This window comes from Nicotiana tomentosiformis, chromosome 2 (genome assembly GCF_000390325.3).
Source record: "Nicotiana tomentosiformis chromosome 2, ASM39032v3, whole genome shotgun sequence".
Taxonomy (NCBI): Eukaryota; Viridiplantae; Streptophyta; class Magnoliopsida; order Solanales; family Solanaceae; genus Nicotiana; species Nicotiana tomentosiformis.
Window position 1 is genome coordinate 4,523,654 of NC_090813.1, and position 18,874 is coordinate 4,542,527.

Consider the following 18,874-nt stretch of genomic DNA (forward strand, 5'->3'; position numbering starts at 1 on the left):
CTTCAACCAGAACTCACATTTAGAAAACTTAGCATACAACTTACGATCACGGAGGGTTTGGAGTACCGCTCGCAGGTGGTCCGCATGCTCATCCTCTGAACGGGAATAAACCAGAATATCATCAATAAATACTATCACGAACAGATCTAAAAATGGTTGGAATAGGCTATTCATCAAGTCCATAAATACAGCGGGTGCATTAGTCAACCCGAAGGACATGACAAGGAACTCGAAGTGGCCATATCAGGTCCTGAAGGCTGTCTTCGAAATATCTTTTTCCCGAACTCTGACTTGGTGGTACCCCGACCTCAAATCTATCTTTGAAAAGCATCTAGCCCCCTGCAACTGATCAAATAAGTCATCGATCTTTGGAAGTGGATACTTATTCTTAATAGTTACCTTGTTCAGCTGCCTATAATCGATACACATCCTCAGCGAGCCGTCTTTCTTCCACACAAATAGTACTGGTGCACCCCAAGGTGAGGTACTGGGCCTGATGTAACCTTTCTCCAACAAATCTTTTAACTGCTCCTTCAACTCCTTCAATTCGCCAGGTGCCATTCTATACGGAGGGACGGATATTGGTTGAGTTCTTGGAAGCAAATCGATGCTAAAATCAATCTCTCTCTCTGGAGGAATACCTGGAAGCTCATCTGGAAACACATCTGCATACTCTTTGACTACGGGAATAGACTTAAGTGTAGGTATCTCAGCATCTGCATCTCTAACTCGCACAATATGATAAATGCACCCTTTTGCGATCATTTTCCTCGTCTGCAGATAAGAAATAAACCTACCTCTGGGTGTTGGTGTATTACCTACCCATTCAAGGACTGGCTCACCCGAAAAATGAAATCTGGCTGCCTTTGCTCGGCAATCAACTGTGGCATAGCAAGCTGCCAACCAGTCCATGCCCATGATAGCATCAAAATCCATCATCTCTAGCTCAACTAGGTCAGCTGAGGTCTGACGACTACAAATTGTCACCGTACAACCTCGGTAAACCCGTCTAGCAATAATCGATTCTCCGACCGGTGTAGATACCGCAAAAGGATCACTTAGTATTTCAGGCACTATACCAAACTTCCTCGCGACAAATGGGGTAATATACGATAAAGTAGATCCTGGGTCTATCAAAGCATAAGCATCGTGAGAGCAAATGGTTAATATACCTATCACAACGTCTGGTGAAGACTCCTGGTCCTGTCGACCCGCTAAAGCATAGATACGGTTCTGATTACCACTTGAACTGGAACCTCTACCTTTGCCCCGACCTCTACTAGCCGAAGACTGAGACTCGCACCCTGAAGGATGCACGGACATAGATGATCCTGTTACTGAACTCGCAGGTTGTGCCATTCCCCCCGAATCTCTATTTGGGCAATCCCGCATCATATGCCCTAGACGCCCACATGTATAACAAGCATCAGAACCTGCTCGGCATTGGCCCAAGTGTCCTCTACCACAGATGTCACACCGTGGAGGAAATGACCATGTCTGCGCAGATCCTCGTTGTCGCTGCAAACCCGACGCCCGTGAGCTCTCACCTGGTCCTGACTGAGTATAGCGGTCATACCCGTAACCCTGTAACTGAGGTGGCGGAGGCCTAGGTGGCCGTCCGAAGTACTGGGTCCTATAACTACCCTGAGATTGCTCCTGAGACCTGGGAAATCTCATCCTCTTACGTTGCCCTTGCTCAGCCCTCTCTGTACCCTGCTGCCGACGCCTACCCCTTTCTATATTCTGGGCGAATGCCTGAATCCGGGAGATATCCATACTATCCTGCAATGCAGCGGTGGCACATGCCTCGGTTAACTCTGGGGCTAACCCTGCTATAAACCTGTGAATCCTGTCCCGCATAGTAGCAACTATGGATGGTGCATATCTGGCCAATGAGTCAAAACGGAGACTATACTCTCGAACACTCATATTACCCTGCTTAAGGGCTAGAAACTGATCGACTCGAGCCTGTCGGATCTCCCGTGGTAAGTACTGGTCAAGGAAGGCATCTGAAAAATTCTCCCAAATAGCTGGAGGTGCATCACGTCCCCTGGACCTCTCCCATCCCTCGTACCAAAGGATGGCTATATCTCGGAGTCGAAAAGCTGCTAGCTCAACTGCCTCTTTCTCCGTGGCATGCATAACACGAAAGATCCTGTGAAGCTGATCTATGAAATCCTGCGGGTCCTCCCTCTGATCTGTCCCCGTGAACTCTGGGGGACTCAAAGCAATAAACTCTCGGACCCTTGAACTCCCAGACCCCTCAGAAGTTCCTGCACTAGCTGATGCCCTAGCCTGTTGCTGGGTAGCTACCAACTGTGTCAACAAATGCACCGCACTCCTTAAGTCCTGATCTGATGAAAGTGGAGGGGAACTGGATGTGCGGTTTCCCTAGGAATCTCCGTAGTTGGTGGAGGAGCCGGTAATGGCTGAGTAGGGGTCTCACCTTGAGCCTCAGACTGGGCCCCATCTACTGGGGGTACCCTGCTGGTCCCCTCACCTACTGCTGTATCTCTCCTCTGGCTAGCCGTAGTCTTCCTAGTCACCGTCATCTGTGCATGCAAACACCAACACATAAGTTTAATTCAAATTTCCTATAACTCAGTTCTGTAGCACGATTTAGATTTCAAAGAAGGGTAACCAACTCCTAAATGCCCTGTAGTGCCCTGCTTATATAATGTGGTGCACAACACATCTATAAACAAGACTCTACTAGACACGGCTTGTAGACTCCCTAGGATAGAACTGCTCTGATACCAAGTTTGTCACGCCCCGAACCTAGGAGCGAGACAAGCACCCGGTGCCTCACCTAACCTGGCGTACCAAATTGCGACTAAGGGACTCTGAACACATAATGTCATACTTTGGCCATGGGGCCACCTTGCAAGACAATTTGCGAAGCAAAATATAAAACTGAATGGAAACTAGCGCTAACTAAACATCAATATAAAGCTAGGCTGAAAAGGCCGTCATAGCTACTACAGCTGACAAACCACCAAATTATACATACCAGGCCTACAAACCCAACATACTGCACTAACCAACAGGATATGTCTACAAGCCTCTACTGATAGATGTACTATGATCGGAACAGGGCCCCGACCTACCCATAACATATATACAGATATACATAAGATGTACACAACACTCTAGACCTGGCAACTCCGAAAGACGTGGAGCTTACCGATCAGGCTGAACTCGGGAAACACCTACTGAGGAGATCTACTCGTCTGTCTATCTGAACCTGCATGCATGAAATGCAGCGTCCCCGGAAAAGGGACGTCAGTACGAAATAATGTACCGAGTATGTAAGGCAATAACATAACTGAAAATCGAAACTGAACTGATAATATAATAACTGGAAGTAACTGGGAGTCAAAGATGATCTGGAGATATACTTACCTGCTGATACTGACTCAACTCCTTCAATATAGTAAGTAAAATAATTGTACGGCCTTATAAGGCTCGGTATATATAACTGCTCTGCCATAGTAGGCTCGCTCATAGGCGCTCGGCCATACTAGGCTATGTATCTCGACCATGCTGGGCTCGCTCATAGGCGCTCGGCCACAGTAGGCTCGGTATATAACTTTCCATCTGATCAGAGGTTGCCCAATAGGGGCCTGCCCATCGATTATAGCTCGATGGTAATGAAAATACTATAATACTGTATATATAGGCTTGCTGCTCTCTTGACTGGAAGAAGACAATACTAAAATTGAATATAGAGTCTCGATAAGGAATAATATTGTAACTTATGAGACTAGAATAGTGTGAATAAATTCATGAATATGAACTTCTCTTTTTGTCTCATTACTAACACATGTAGCTACGAGATCATGCCAAAATGAAGGAAGGCTTAGCCTTAACATACCTTATCACAATCTTTCCAATCACCAAGTTGAACTCACCTCTTCTCACCTTAATCTACAAGAATGATAATAATACTATCATTAAGTTACGAAAGGTACAACTATCGCACAACGAACGACAAACCTATTTTGTATTAAAACGGGCAGCATCTCCCCTATAATCCTTACTTCCTCCAAATTCAAGATAACACCAACAATACAAGAACAGAACAATAACAACATATATACATCATTTTTCAGCCCTATATACACCATCAAATACTACAAAACAGCCCAACACACCCCAATCTCTTCGTACACAAAACGACCACCGTAGTAGTGTCAAACGACCCGAAAATGTTATGACGAACGACCAGCCAACCACCCTACATTTATATGGTGTTTCTACACCCCCTTTATCCTCCAAAACTCAACAAAACAGTAGTAAAACACGCAGCCCAACAGCAACACAAAACAGTCCACAAAACAGTCCGCTACAAGTGAATAACTCGAACTCACGGCTTCCGATCACCGTCCCGTGAGTTCTCACAAGTATAGAACGACTTACCATGAATTTATAGAAGAAAAACTGGATGAAAGAGAGCAGTAAACTCACCTTATTTGTTGGATAACTCAGCTCCTATCTTGGTTCTTCAAACTCTAGGTTTTACCTCCAATTAGAACTTGAAAGGGAGAGAAAATCAATTAGGGTTTGTGGGAAATTTTTGGGAGGATTCTTTGCAGAGCTTATGTCTGGTTATTATGCTCTATTTTAAGTCTAATATATGAAGAAAATAGGCCTTTAAAAGGCCTCTTTGGACGACCCGAAATGGCCCATTTTTGGGCTTTCATTTAAGCAAGTAGGTGACACACCTACTTGTCACCTAGCAGCTTGCGCAGTATCGCAAAAATGCCCATATCTCACTACTCCGATGTTGTATTGACAAATGGTTTAATGAATTAGAAATTAGACTCATAGATCTTTAATTTGATGGGTGGAACACCCCATAACTCTAAGTATATTGGGAGAAAATTGCAGTTACACTTGACCCAAAGTTTCAGTAAAACTTATGAGTGTAACTTGTGATGACTTTCATCGACTTTTGTTCCACAACTCGCTTGACATTAAAACATAACACACGGATGTCATACGACTAATATAAATCATAACATAATCTCCTTATCATGTTAATCACCCTAGTCTCACCCCAAAGATACATGTTATAACATTCCCAACTTGTCGACTTTCGACGAAACATTATTTTATTCAATTGCTTTAGCTTCTGAACTGTCCAACCCTCTTTGTACTTGTTGTTCATGATCTTCAATATTTGTAACCTCATAGGTAACATGATTAACTTACTTTATATACTTTTAAATATTATCTCATTTTTGGTCCTACATTAGTTTGCTTACGACGCATTTTTACGTACAAAAATATAGGGTGTAACATAAGTTTGGGGGAGAAATGAGGAAATTGAAAAAAAAGGTATCAAGGCACAAAAATAGAAAAGAAATGATGAGAAGGAAAGGCAGAGAAAAGAAAAGAGCAAAAAGAGAAATGCAAATAGTGAACAAATGAAAAAGTTGAAGGGATTAAAGAAAGGCATTGATCCCAAACATAGAGATATATGAATATAATGATCAAGAAGAGTGATGTTAAGTCTCTCTAGTCCCCCAAGGAAAAGAAAGTGCTTCAAGGATTCGGCAAAGTGTGAGCCGAGAATTGAAAGATGGAGTGCTTAAGAAGGCGTAACCACTTATCCATATTATATCAATCCCTAATCCAAAAGACTTCATTACATCCCAAAATAAGTCCTACTTGATTTTGAGCCGAGTGAGCTACATTAGTGGTGATCTACATGAGGGGCAAGCTTATGGTACCGGAAGCCGTACTTGTGACATTCTCTTGAGAGAGATGAGTGAACATTTCATAAAACTTTGAACTGAGTGCTATATTCTTAAGTGAGCTTAGCAAATGGAGAGTAGAGGAAGAGGAGTTTGGGATCCACCATGACCTACAAGATAGAGCGAGAGTCCTTGATGAGTAAAGTCAACCCTTGATGCTCGAATGTCACATTAGAGCTATATGTGCCTAAATGTTTTACTTGTTGTCTTGTCAATAATGCATGAGTGGTGTGGGTAATTGTTGGTCCCAACTGAGGTGTGAATGGCTCACCAGTGGCTAGTTGTAATATCCCTTAACTTTTGGAGGCGGGAACTATTTTATTTGCTTGAGGACAAGCAAAGACTTAAGTTTGGGGAGTTGATAAGTGTGAGTTTTGACTACTTATTAACGCCTTTTAGCTTTTGTTTTAGTCTAAAAGCATTGAATTATGTCCCCAAAAACTAATGCAAAGTGTAAAATGTAGGAATGTTGGAAGTTGGACTCCCGAGATGAAATCCTACTCAAAAAGGAGTAGTCTAAACACAAGGCAATAAAAGGCACATAAGCTTACAATGTGCGATCCGCAGAATTCTATATGCGTCTGCAATCAAAGAAGGAAAACTCAGCAAACTTTTTGAGTAAATTGCGGACAGCACATGAATTGTTCGGCCGCAAAAGCTGGGCTAGGAACAAAGATCAGAGAGATGACAAAAAGCCAAGTCTAGAGTTTCCTCAAATTGAGGTTCGCACAAGTATTGCGGATCGCAAAAGAGTGCCTTGAGGCCGCAGTGCTAAATCTGTGGACCGCAGAAATAGTGCCTCGCGGTCACAGTTCAGAATTGTGCGGTCGCAGACCTCCAGTTCCTGACAAGATGAAGAAACTTGCGGACCACACATGAAATTGTGCGGTCGCAGAACCTCTTGAGGGGCATTTTTGTTCGAAATTTTCAGCTTTATATAAATAGATGAGTTTCACAAAATTTGGTCAACTTTTGAATATTTCAAGTATTGTAGCTGTTTCTCTTTGTTGTTCTAGGAAACTTTAGCTTTTGTTTGGTGATTTAACATTAGATTTCTCTATTTTACTCTTCCAATATGAGTTTTTTATCTTTTCTTATTTGTTTTCTTCTACACCCACTATGAGTTGCTAGATTTTTACTAAGGTTGTGACCCAACCCAAGTGTGTAAACCTTATGGGTGATTAATTTTATGCTTGTTTATGAATGGATGTTTATTATTTAGTTTAGTTTATGCTTCAATTGTAGAATTAATGGTTGCAAACATTGATTCATGCCTATTTGACTTAGTCTCTTCTAGAGAAAGAGGGGCCTAGTCTAGGTTAACTTAGCTAACAAGGAATTGGGTCAATTGAGAGATTGATTAACTCAATTAAAGGGTTCAACCTAGAGATAGTAACAACCTGACTTGAGCTCTTATCAACCGTTTTGGTAGATACCCATTTGGTCTTGAGAAAGCCAAATTGGGCAAAACCACTCTCTGACCGAGAGGTATTGAGTGGGCAGCGTAGTGTTGTGAGCTATAATATACCCCAGTCAATAAAATGAGCATAAAATTCTTTATCCCATTAGGCAAACACCTAGGTCATGGTCACAGCCCTAGGCGTTTTACAAACTTGAAAAACAACAAAAACAATTATCCTAGTCTTACTTCTTTACTTTGCATTCTTTAGTCTTAAAAAAGAAATAGCAACAACACCATTCTGTGGAAGACTTCCCCTTAGGAATTTATGCTATCGAGCCAAAGACTATCTAACAATACCCTAGTGGTTTGAACTTATGAATGGTCGGGTAACCTTTGTTCGGTAGCAAAGTTAGCTTCCCGGTAGGAACTTTTCTAACAAATAAAAGATTATCTAACCACTCTGTAGTGGGTCTTTGCTTGTGTGCCTTGCCATTAAAAGGTTTAATTGCTGCCGTTTAAACCTTTTTTTTAGTAGGCTTTCCGTCACTGCCTCGTTAAAAACCTTGCCAGAAAAACCCAATTGGGATAAAAACTGGACGAAGGAAAAAAGAGTGCAACACATACTTCCAGTATAGGTGATGTTCTTTCAGCAATAGTATCACTTGAGGTGTTCCACGTTCCAGTTGCTTGGCAACTTTTCTCCATCTTGGTTCTCCAATTTGTATGAACCTTTCCCAGTGACAGTTAAAACCCGGTAGGGGATTTACTTTCCTTAGAACAAAGTCTCCCACTTTGAAATAACGAAGGTTGGCTCTTCGATTATAATATCTTTCTATTCTCTGCTTTTGAGCTTCCATCCTTATATGCGCCAAGTCCCTGCGCTCATCGAGTAGATCCAAATTGACTAACTTGCTTCGTTGTTTGCCTCTTTATTTGCCTGGAAATATCTCAAGGTAGGTTCCCCTACTTCCAGCGGGATCAATGCTTCTGCTCCGTATATAAGATAGAAAGGAGTCTCTCCTATGCTAGATTTTACCATTGTTCGGTATGCCCATAGTACTCCAGGAAATTCCTTGGGCCATTTACCTTTAGTTGCTTCCAATCTCTTTTTGAGATTTTGTATAATCACTTTGTTTGTTGATTACACTTGACCATTTGGGCTCGGATGATAGGGCGAAGAGGTGATCCATTTGATTTTCAAGTCTTAAAGGAACTTTGTGACCTTTGCACCTATAAATTTTGGCCCGTTATCGTATGCTATCTCTTTTGGTATTCCAAATCTAAAAATTATGTTTTTCCAAAAGAAATCCACCACTTCACATTCGCCGATCTTCTGATAAGGACCTGTTTTAACCCACTTAGAAAAATAGTCAGTTAAAATCAAAAGAAATCTTACCTTACCAGGGGCCGGTGGCAGTGTTCCTATAATATCCATCCCCCACTTCATGAACGGCTATGGAGACAGAACTGAATGCAATGGTTCTGTTGGTTGATGTGCTAGTGGTGCGTAGCGTTGACACTTATCGCATTTTTGTACGAAAGTTTTGGCGGCTTGCTCCATTCGTGGCTAATAGTATACTGGCCTTTCCAACTTTAGTACTAAGGAGTCTGTGCCCGAATGATTTCCACATATCCCTTTGTGGACTTCTCGCATAACATAATTAGCTTAGGAAGCTCCCAAGCATCGGGCCAGCGGGCCTTAGAAAAATTTCCTAAACAATTGTCCTCCTTTGAGGCTATATCGTGCTGCTTTAGCGCGCAGTGCCCGGTATGCCTTGGGGTCCTTAGGAAACTTCCTGTGCTTGAGATAATCAATGATCTCATTCTTCCAGTCCCAAACAAAATTAGTTGTGTTTACCTCATAGTAGTAATTTGTGTCCAGAACCGAGTGTATGAGTTGTACTACCGTACCAGAATCCGATCCCTTCATTTCCATTGATGAGCCAAGGTTAGCCAATGCGTCTGCTTCTGCATTTTCTTCCCTGGGGATGTGCGTAATTGACAACTCCTAGAATCGAGCAAGCGTGCCTGATCCTTCACTACGTATTGTTGCATGCGCTCATCTTTGGCTTCGAAGATCTCGTAGACCTGATTTACCACCAGCTGGGACTCGCATTTGATATCTATGATCTCGGAATCTAGTCCTTGGACTAATTCGATTCCTGCAATCAAAGCTTCATACTCTCTTTTATTTTTAGTCAAAGGAAACGTTCTTATGGCCTGCCTTAGGGTTTCTCCCGAAGGCGTGATAAATACTATGCCAAGCCCGGACCCTTTTACGTTGGAGGCTCCGTCCATAAATAGGGTCCAAACTCTTGATGTTGATTCTGACACCATCAATGCTTCTTTGGTTGCGAGAGGCAGCAATCCCAGACTGAAATCGGCCACAAATTTAGCCAAAACTTGTGACTTAATCGTAGTCGTAGGTTTATATTCTATGTCAAATTCACTCATTTTGATATTTCATTTGGCCAACCTACCCGAGAGTTCCGGTTTATGAAGGATATTTTGCAGGGGAAAGGTGGCCACCACAGCTATAGGGTGACATTGGAAGTAAGGCCTTAGCTTTCGAGTTACGACTACGAGAGCTAAGGCCAGTTTCTCCAAATGTGGGTAGCGATTTTCTGCTCCCGTTAAAATTCTACTAACATAATAAATGGTAGATTGCATACCTTCGTCCTCATGGACTAAAACAGTGCTTACTGCTACTTCCGAGACTGCTAGGTAGATTAACAATTTTTTGCCTTCTTCTGGCTTCGATAGTAACGAAGGGCTTGATAAGTACCTTTTCAAATCCCTCAAAGCCTGCTAGCATTCCGGAGTCCATTTGAAGTCGTTATTCTTTTTGAGTAGCGCAAAGAAACGGTGACACTTCTCTTATGACCGGGAAATGGACCTGCTCAAAGCGGCCAATCTCCATTTGAGCCTTTGAACTTCTTTTACGCTTGATAGCTGGTCCGGGATGTCTTTAATTTTATCGGGGTTTACCTCAACCCCCCTTTGTGATACCAGAAATCCTAGGAACTTGCCGGAGCTGACCCCAAACGCGCACTTCTTGGGATTAAGCTTCATGTTATGCCTCCTTAGGATGTCAAAAGTTTCTTGCAAGTTCTTAAGATGGTCACCTTCATTCAAAGACTTAATAATCATATCGTCTATATAAACTTCCATGGTTTTCCCTATCTTTTTTTCAAACATCTTGTTTACAAGCCGCTGATAAGTGGCTCCGGCGTTCTTTAGCCGGAAGGGCATCACATTATAGCAATATGTGCCAAAATATGTTATGAGCGAAGTTTTTTCTTGATCTAATGGGTTCATCTTAATTTGGTTGTACCCAGAATAAGCATCGAGGAAACCCATTAATTCGTACCCGGTAGCCGCATCAATCATTTGATCGATGTTTGGCAGTGGGAATGAGTCATTTGGGCAAGCCTTATTCAAGTCCTTATAGTCTACGCACATGCAAAATTTATTGTTCTTCTTAGGAACTACTACTACTACGTTAGCTAGCCAGTCCGGATATTTTACCTCTCAGATCAAACTGATATCAAGTAGGTGATCTACCTCTTCTTTGACGAATTTATTTCTGGCCTCGGTAATAGGACGTTTCTTTTGCCTTACCAGAGGGATGCTTGTATCCAAAATTATCTTGAGTACGACAACTTTCGTCGGGATACTTGTCATATCCGCATACGACCACACAAAACAATCGACATTAAATTTAAGAGGTCGAGAAGGTAACCCCGTTAATATCGTTCCCCCTGAATATCATGTTGATCGTCTGGCGCGAGGGATCTTATCCTGATTTTGAGAGCTCCGTGTTATCACGGTTGTGACCGTAATTGTTTTTGGTCGGGTCACTCAAGAATTCCCTAAGATGGCCATTTTTTAGTAGTGTCGCCACCTCTTCACGCAGATGTCGGCAGTCTCCAGTCCGGTGGTCGTTCGTCCCGTGGTACTTCCAACATAAATTTGGATCCCTCTGGCTGGGATAGTACCTTATCAACTTCGAGAACCGTGCTTCTTTAATGTTCCTCATACCCGACACAAACTCTAATACACCGACGTTGAAGTTGTATTCTGAAAATCTGGGATAGGAAGGATCTCGAGAACCTGATGTTTCCTTGTCCTGTAGCAATCTGTTGTTTCGACCGTGATCAGTTCTGCTATCAGTAGCAAACATGTCTTCCGTTCGAAAACCTCTGTCGCGTCCTTCGGCTCGTTCATAAAGCAAAATCGGCCCCTTGAAGACTGTCTATCTGTGACGAAATCATCTTTTGATTTCTCTTTATTCTTCTCCCGAACCTTAGCTGAAACCGGGAAGCTGAGCTGGTCATCCTCAATCCTTATCTTTGACTTGTACCGGTTGTGAACATCCGCTTAAGTCGTCGCTTGGAATTCGAGCAAGCTTTCCTTCAACTTCCGGGAAGCATCGGAACTTCTCAGATTCAAGCCATTGGTGAATGCTTCTCATTCATCCAGAACAGCCAGGAGCAACATCCTTTCCTTGTGGGACTGGGTTACGAATTCCCACAACAACTCGGACTCTCCTTATGCAATTCTGAATATGTCGGCCTTCCGGGCCTGCACCTTTCTGGCTCCGGCATGAGCCTTAATGAAAGAATCAACGAGCATCTCAAAGGAATATATGGAATGCTCGGGTAAATAGAATACCACACCCGGGCTCCCCTTGTGATAGTCTCTCCGAATTTGTTTAGAAAAACCGATTCGATCTCGTGGGGAGCTAAATCGTTCCCCTTTACCGCTATTGTATAGGTGGTAATATGCTCATGAGGATCCAAAGTTCCATCATATTTCGGCACATCAGGCATTTTAAACCGCTTCGGGATCAATTCTGGTATCGCGCTTGATTTGTACGGCAATTGAGTATATTTCTTTGAGTTCAGTCCTTTCAGCACCGATGGTGCAATCGGGATTTGGTCCATGCGGGTGTTCACTTTCTTCATAAACCGTATGAGTTCTCTTTTGAAGGGATCGCTCTCGTTGTTGTGTCCGGATCCATTCCTCTCGGCCCCATCGAAGCCGACCTCGTCCCTCGGGGTACTGTTGTTGACCCTCTGTGTTGTTCTATTTGCGGGAGCACTGGGAGGAACCGGACCTCGCCCATTCACGTTATTGGAAGCACCCAATAACACTTGCTTTAGTTCTGTCATAACCTTATCATGTCGTGTGAGATGGCCTAGAATGACCTCATGTTGCTCATGCGGGACCCTTACCGCTTCAACAACATGCTCCTCTTCAGCATCATCAGGAGTCGCCTCCCGAACATGTCGCGGGTACCGCCTGTCGTGGACCGGCATGGCATCGTTCCCTTTATTGAGTGTATCACTGATTGAATCCTCGTGCTGAGGCTAGTCTCCTTGGGCCTCAGGATTAGGTGTGTTGTTTACACCATTATCTGTCATTTTCTGTGATTTTTTGCTAAGAACAAATAATCAAAACATATTAGTAAAAGAGGCAACGACCAACTTAATTACACGACTGTCTAGGCCCCACGGAGGGCGCCAAACTATTTACCCGTAAAACGGTACAGTTGAATTTATACGTGGTTTCTAGACAAGTGAACTAATTTGATCCTGAGATAATAGAAGAATTAGATAAATATGCAATACTTACCCTTGATATGGAGATGAAATAGCAGAAACAGTAGTTTTGGGAGCAAGGCTTCCGGACACAACAACAATGAAATCAAAAAGCAAGAAGATAAAATTATATTAAGCTTTGAATAGAGTGTAGCGTAAGTTTGCCAGAAAATTCATGTCCTTTACATTGATAATAAAGCTCACTATTTATAGCTGCACATAGGGAACAAGGTCCTAGGATCAAACCCTTCTTTAATGTCAATTATGAAGGCCATTGAAGAATGTGTAACGGCAGGCATGAATGTCAAATTCTTTTTAACGGATAGTGTACTAAATGCTGTAGAATATTCTTCACTAAATGCTACTGGGCGGCAGGCATCTATTTCATCTTTATGAGTACCATTCTTTCCGATAATAGACGGAATAGTTGCCTTCGATTTCAGTTATCCTCTGTCTTTGGCTCCACGTGTCACTTCCTTATGTAATTATTTAATATAACATATTTCACCATATACAAAAACATGATTTCCAAAGCAAAGATGCCACAACCAATTATCCCAGGTGAACGATGAAGACTTTCAAATTGGTGGAACAATTCAAGAGCTCCATTGCATGAACGATGAAGACTTTCAAATTGGTGGAACAATCCAAGAGCTCCATTGCATGATGAGGGTATAATCTTATACTCCCTAAGCAATGGTTACTTTCCATTTATTTACTCAATTACTATAACAATAGATTAATACTTTGGAATAACCTCATGACTATGGCTAATTGGAAATTTGGGAAGGAAAATATATTACTTGAAGGCATTCAAAGAGCTCTTCAAGGAAACATAGCTATTTCTTAGTATTAAATCTCGATAAAGACTCACCGAAGATTTTAGTGAAACACTCAAACAAGAAGAGGCATGTAGGAGATCCAAATCTAGAATAAATTGGTATAGTGAGGTTGATGCTTAATACAAAGTTCTTCCACCTATCAAGTATCAACCATACAAATTAAAGAAGGAAAAATAGGATATTAGGTCTACAAGATGAGGTTGGTAATAGGCAATAAGATCAAAACGAAATAAGAAAAGAATAGTAAATCATTCTTCCTTAAACTTTATACAACAAAAACGAATTACTCAGTATCTGAAAAACAATATAGCGAATGTCAACATCATTGATTCTAATGAGTTTGATACTTTAACTCAAGTTGTCTGCGGAAAAAGAAACTTGGAATGCCATTAACACATCCGGATACAAATATATCAATTGGAAATCACAAACTGGTAAATTGCTATCTTTGAATATTACAATGTTTGTAGTCCTATAGACAAAATATGATGTAAACATAATTTGTATTATATGATCATAATCCATAGAGGCATTAATACAAATAGAAGAAGAGCATTGCTGCTATAACGTGCTTCACCAAAGCAAGAAGACTAAAGTTGACCAGATATCCACAAACCATTTCTTGAAAAAACCTAGGATCACTGTTAAGCAAGATTACTGCAACACTAGGGGTATGCACCTTATACAGATATTTTATTAATTTAGCCTGAAACAAAGTTACACACAAAGCAGAGAATCAACATATATATTAAGTCAAGACATAAGTAGCTAATTTTATCCATTTGATCATGTATCCTTCACAGTTTATTCAGCTGATACAAGATAGTAAACATACATAGGTGCACAAACTGAAGAAACATTTATTACAATCGAACTACCACACAACTTTGCATGAAAGGAAACTGAGACCAAGCATCTTAATCGAGCACAGGAGTGAATATCCTCAGTCAAGACTTGACAATGTAGTTTTGGCGGCTGATGGGATTCATGACCACAGGGGGACCAGCAGTTCGAGGCCATGCCTGGAATTTTTTGTCCGTCTCTTTCCACCATTCGTTGTTTGCAACAGTATGTGGAGTAGTACCTGTATGAAATGACATGAATGTCTGTTAGCACGACCAAAGTCAAAATCAAAGTAAAAGAATAGCCCGTACTTGCCTCCAAACAGCTTCTTGTCTGCAATAGCAACGTCACAAACATATGCAATTGCAAATGATCCCAACACTGAACCAATAATGTACTTTGTTGCCATTGTTGAACTTCAACAACTGAAAGATAACCTAAAACCCGGTAAGACAGAAATTTGAGTGCTTTAGGAAAGGAAAGGCCTTGAGCCCTTGATGCTCCACTTCAAAAGCAAATAGAACTCATGACTTTATCCAGCTGATTTTAGTGCAGCAAAAGAACTATTAACAGTAGCATGGTAATAAAACACTGTCGCCACATTAGATTTAAAGAAGTTACAAATCATAAGATCATAATATCATGAGCTTCATAATGTGGTGAAGCATTTATGTTAAAGGTTATTGCAAGGAACACATGAATAAATTTTGAGGAGTTCAGTATGATTTGCGACCTACCATATGAAATACCACGAATTAGGACAGAACACTAACGAGTAGTTGTAGCTGTATATATGACCTAAAATCTTTATTTTTAGTTCTTAGTTCAAGAGTACATTGTTTGGCTCAAGAAAAGGGAGCTGACTAGTAGCCGGGTGGTATAACTGTTGTTTTTACTTCTCCTGAAAAGATACTCATGCTTCCTGTCATGTGTTTGGTACAACTGACAGGGAAGTAAGAGACATGTATTTCCTCTTTTCCACCTAAATTAATGAAGGCGTCGCATACCCCTGATATCTTACCTAACCAAGTAAGGGAAATAGCCGTTGTCCCCTCCTAATACCCCTATTTTCCACCGCAACAAACAAAGTGTAAGTTTTGCTATCAGAACAAAGAATGATGCTCATTCCAGACAGTTAACTCGTCCACGTACAATACATTTGTGGTTGACCCTGGGAGAACAAAAGTAACAAAAAGAAATTCCAATATCAAAGTAGCAGAAAACTTACTTAAGAATGTAAACTTCACATCAAGACCAAGAGCTTTCACGTTCTTTTTCCATTTCATTATTCAAATGGCATAAGAACTCTAGGAGTTCATTGCTTATCATAAAGGATTCACCTTATTCTATCAACTAAACAGTTTCAAATTTTATTGCAATAACTTAAGTTTTTCCTCTTTTTTAGTTCAAAGGCCGTTGTTCAAAACAGAAAAGTGGGACATATATGTCGTCCAACCAAATCAATAGTTACTCAATGAAGAGAATTCCTTTTAGATCTATATTTCCAATCTATATCAAGCTTCTGTAAGCAAGTACAATTAGAAATATTCCCCCAGAACATATTTTTCAAAAATTTGATAGGATACAAAACATGATGCTTTGTGCACCGGGCTGCCCGATAGGGTAGGCTGTCTACCCTAATAGCAGCCACTAATGCATTAGGATAGGTTGTCTACCCCTTCGGGTGCGCTCCTTCCCCGAACCCTATGTAACAGAACCGAGTGAACTTTAACAAATCCAACATACAAGAATATAAAGCTTCTTTCCAACCATAATACAAGGAGCTTTAGCAATTAAAAGCACACTTTTACAAAGATCTAAACAAATCATTCACTCTCCCCAATCCCGACCAAGAGTGTCGAGTTTACACGTTGGTAACGGGCGTGCTGTTTCCCCCACAACCATCAACTCGAACTACTCCGCCATCCCATTTTATGTGACGTTGTTTGGTGGCTACGGAGTTTAATAACATGTTTGGCCAAAATTCTCTAAGGCAAAAAGCACTTTAATTTTCTTTCAAAGTTGAGGTGTTTGGCCAAGCTTCTACGAAGAAAAAAGGTGATTTTGAGTAGAACCAAAAATATTTTTTGAGAAGCAGAAAAAAGTAGTTTCTCCCTAAAAACACTTATTTTAAAAGCGCTTTTGAGAAAAATACACTTAGAAGTAGTTTATAAAAGCTTGACCGAATATTAATTGCTGCTCAAAAGTGCTTTTCAAATTAATTATCCAACCATATACTGTTTTTCATCAAAAGTACTTTATTGAAAAGCACTTTTAAAAATACATTTCAAAATAATCGGATTTTAGAAACTTGGCGAAATATGCTATAAGAGACTTTTAAAACTTGTGGCCTAAAATATGCAATAGACATTTGTCTAATGGACAAAAGTAACAAAAAGAAATTCCAATATCAAGTAGCAGAAAACTTACTTAAGAATGTAAACTTCACATCAAGACCGAGAGCTTTCACGTTCTTTTTCCATTTCATTATTCAAATGGCATATGAACTCTAGGAATACATTGCTTATCATAAAGGATTCACCTTATACTATCAACTAAACAGTTTCAAATTTTATTGCAAAAACTTATGTTTTTCCTCTTTTTTAGTTCAAAGGCCGTAGTTCAAAATAGAAAAGTGGGACATATATGCCGTCCAACCAAATCAATATTTACTCAATGAAGAAAATTCCTTCTAGATCTATATTTCCAATCTATATCACGCTTTTGTAAGCAAGTACAATTAGAAATATTTCCCCAAAAACCCAGAACATATTTTTCAAAATTTGATAGGATACAGAACATGATGCTTTGTGCACCGGGCTGCCCGATAGGGTAGGCTGTCTACCCTAATAGCAGCCACTAATGCTTACATTAGGGTAGGCTGTCTACCCCTTGGGGTGCGATCCTTCCCCGAACATATGTAAATGCGGGATATTTTGTGCACCGGGCTGCCCGATAGGCTACAGAACCGAGTGAACTTTAACAAATCCAACATACAACAATAAAGCTTCTTTCCAACTATAATACAAGGAGCTTTAGCAATTTAAAGCACACTTTTACAAAGATATAAGCAAATCATTCAGTCTCCCCAATCCCGACCGAGAGTGTCGAGTTTACACGTTGGTAACGGGCGTGCTGTTGCCCCCACAACCATCAACTCGAACTACTCCGCCATCCCATTTTATGTGACGTTGTTTGGTGGCTACGGAGTTTAATAGCATGTTTGGCCAAGCTTCTCTAAGGCAAAAAACACTTTAATTTTCTCTCAAAGTTGAGGTGTTTGGCCAAGCTTCTACGAGGAAAAGAAGTAATTTTGAGTAGAAGCAAAAACACTTTTTAAGAAGCAAAAAATAATAATTTTTCCCTAAAAACACTTATTTTAAAAGCGCTTTTGAGAAAAATACACTTAAAAGTAGTTTATAAAAGATTGACCGAACATTAATTGTTGTTTAAAAGTATTTTTTAAATTAATTAGTCAACCACAAACTACTTTCGCCAAAAGTACTTTATTGAAAAACACTTTTAAAAAAAAATATATTTTTCAAAATAAGGGAATTTTAGAAACTTGGCGAAATATGCTAGGAGAGACTTTTAAAACCTGTGGCCTAAAATATGCAATAGACATTTGTGTAATTATAAATCATTTCATTAAGGTTAAAATAGTAAGTTTAAGGTTAAGCTATTTTCAAATATAGAAATGTCATTCTTCTCCGAACAAACTAAGAAAAAAATACGGTACATAAATTGGGACACGGGAATTATATAAACCCACTTAATTTTTAAAAAAAATTATTTATACTAAGCTGGCACCAGTCGATTTAAATTTGAAAGCCTAAATCCGACTATACAGTCACAGCAAGGTTAATTCCGTAACATTTTAGTCATTTCTCTTTCTCAGATATACATAGAGCAAGAACCAATACCCTAATAGTAAAACCCATGTTAAGAACTTTAAAAAAAAAAAAAAAAAAAAAAAAAAGGAAGCGGGAGCTTACCACGATGAGCTGCTGAGCAGAGATGTGGAATCGAGGATACGGTAATGAAATGTTCTTTGCTAGAACGCTCTAGAAATTCAAAAGGGGTTTAGTGCTAAATAACGACGCCGTTTGACTGTTGTCTGCGAACTTTTCACAGTAGAATAGAGAGAATGACAAAAATAATCTCTATGTTACGATAAGTTTAATCATTTACTAATGAATATACAAGTTTTATATAATATTATTCAAAAATATTACATAGAGAGAGGGATTGAAAATGTCAGTGGAAAAATAGATAAGATGTTGCATATGACAAGAGGGGAAGAATGTTTTATTTTCAAAGTTAGAGGATAATTTTAATTTTTAAAGCAAATTTGAGGAGTGTAAATCTCTTTAGCTCTTTTATATTTTGAAATCTTTATTTTGTATTCTTTTCCATTTTTATTGG

The 18,874-nt window shown here is 40.2% G+C and overlaps 1 protein-coding gene across 2 annotated transcripts; it reads right to left on the bottom strand.

Annotated features, from left to right (window-relative positions):
* Positions 1-14,323: 14,323 nt before the first annotated feature.
* LOC104085541 (uncharacterized) lies at positions 14,324-18,622 on the bottom strand. Of its 2 annotated transcripts, none has more exons than XM_009589597.4 (3): positions 18,445-18,622; positions 14,765-14,886; positions 14,324-14,690 (listed from the first exon to the last, which is right to left on the bottom strand). In XM_009589597.4, exons 2-3 carry the CDS (start codon positions 14,856-14,858, stop codon positions 14,554-14,556), a joined length of 231 nt encoding a protein of 76 aa, XP_009587892.1. In that variant the 5' UTR covers positions 14,859-14,886; positions 18,445-18,622; the 3' UTR covers positions 14,324-14,553. The 2 variants fall into 2 exon arrangements, with proteins under 2 accessions (XP_009587892.1, XP_009587893.1); XM_009589598.3 differs by having other exon boundaries at positions 14,765-14,874; positions 18,445-18,601.
* Between the last annotated feature and the right edge of the window lie 252 nt (positions 18,623-18,874).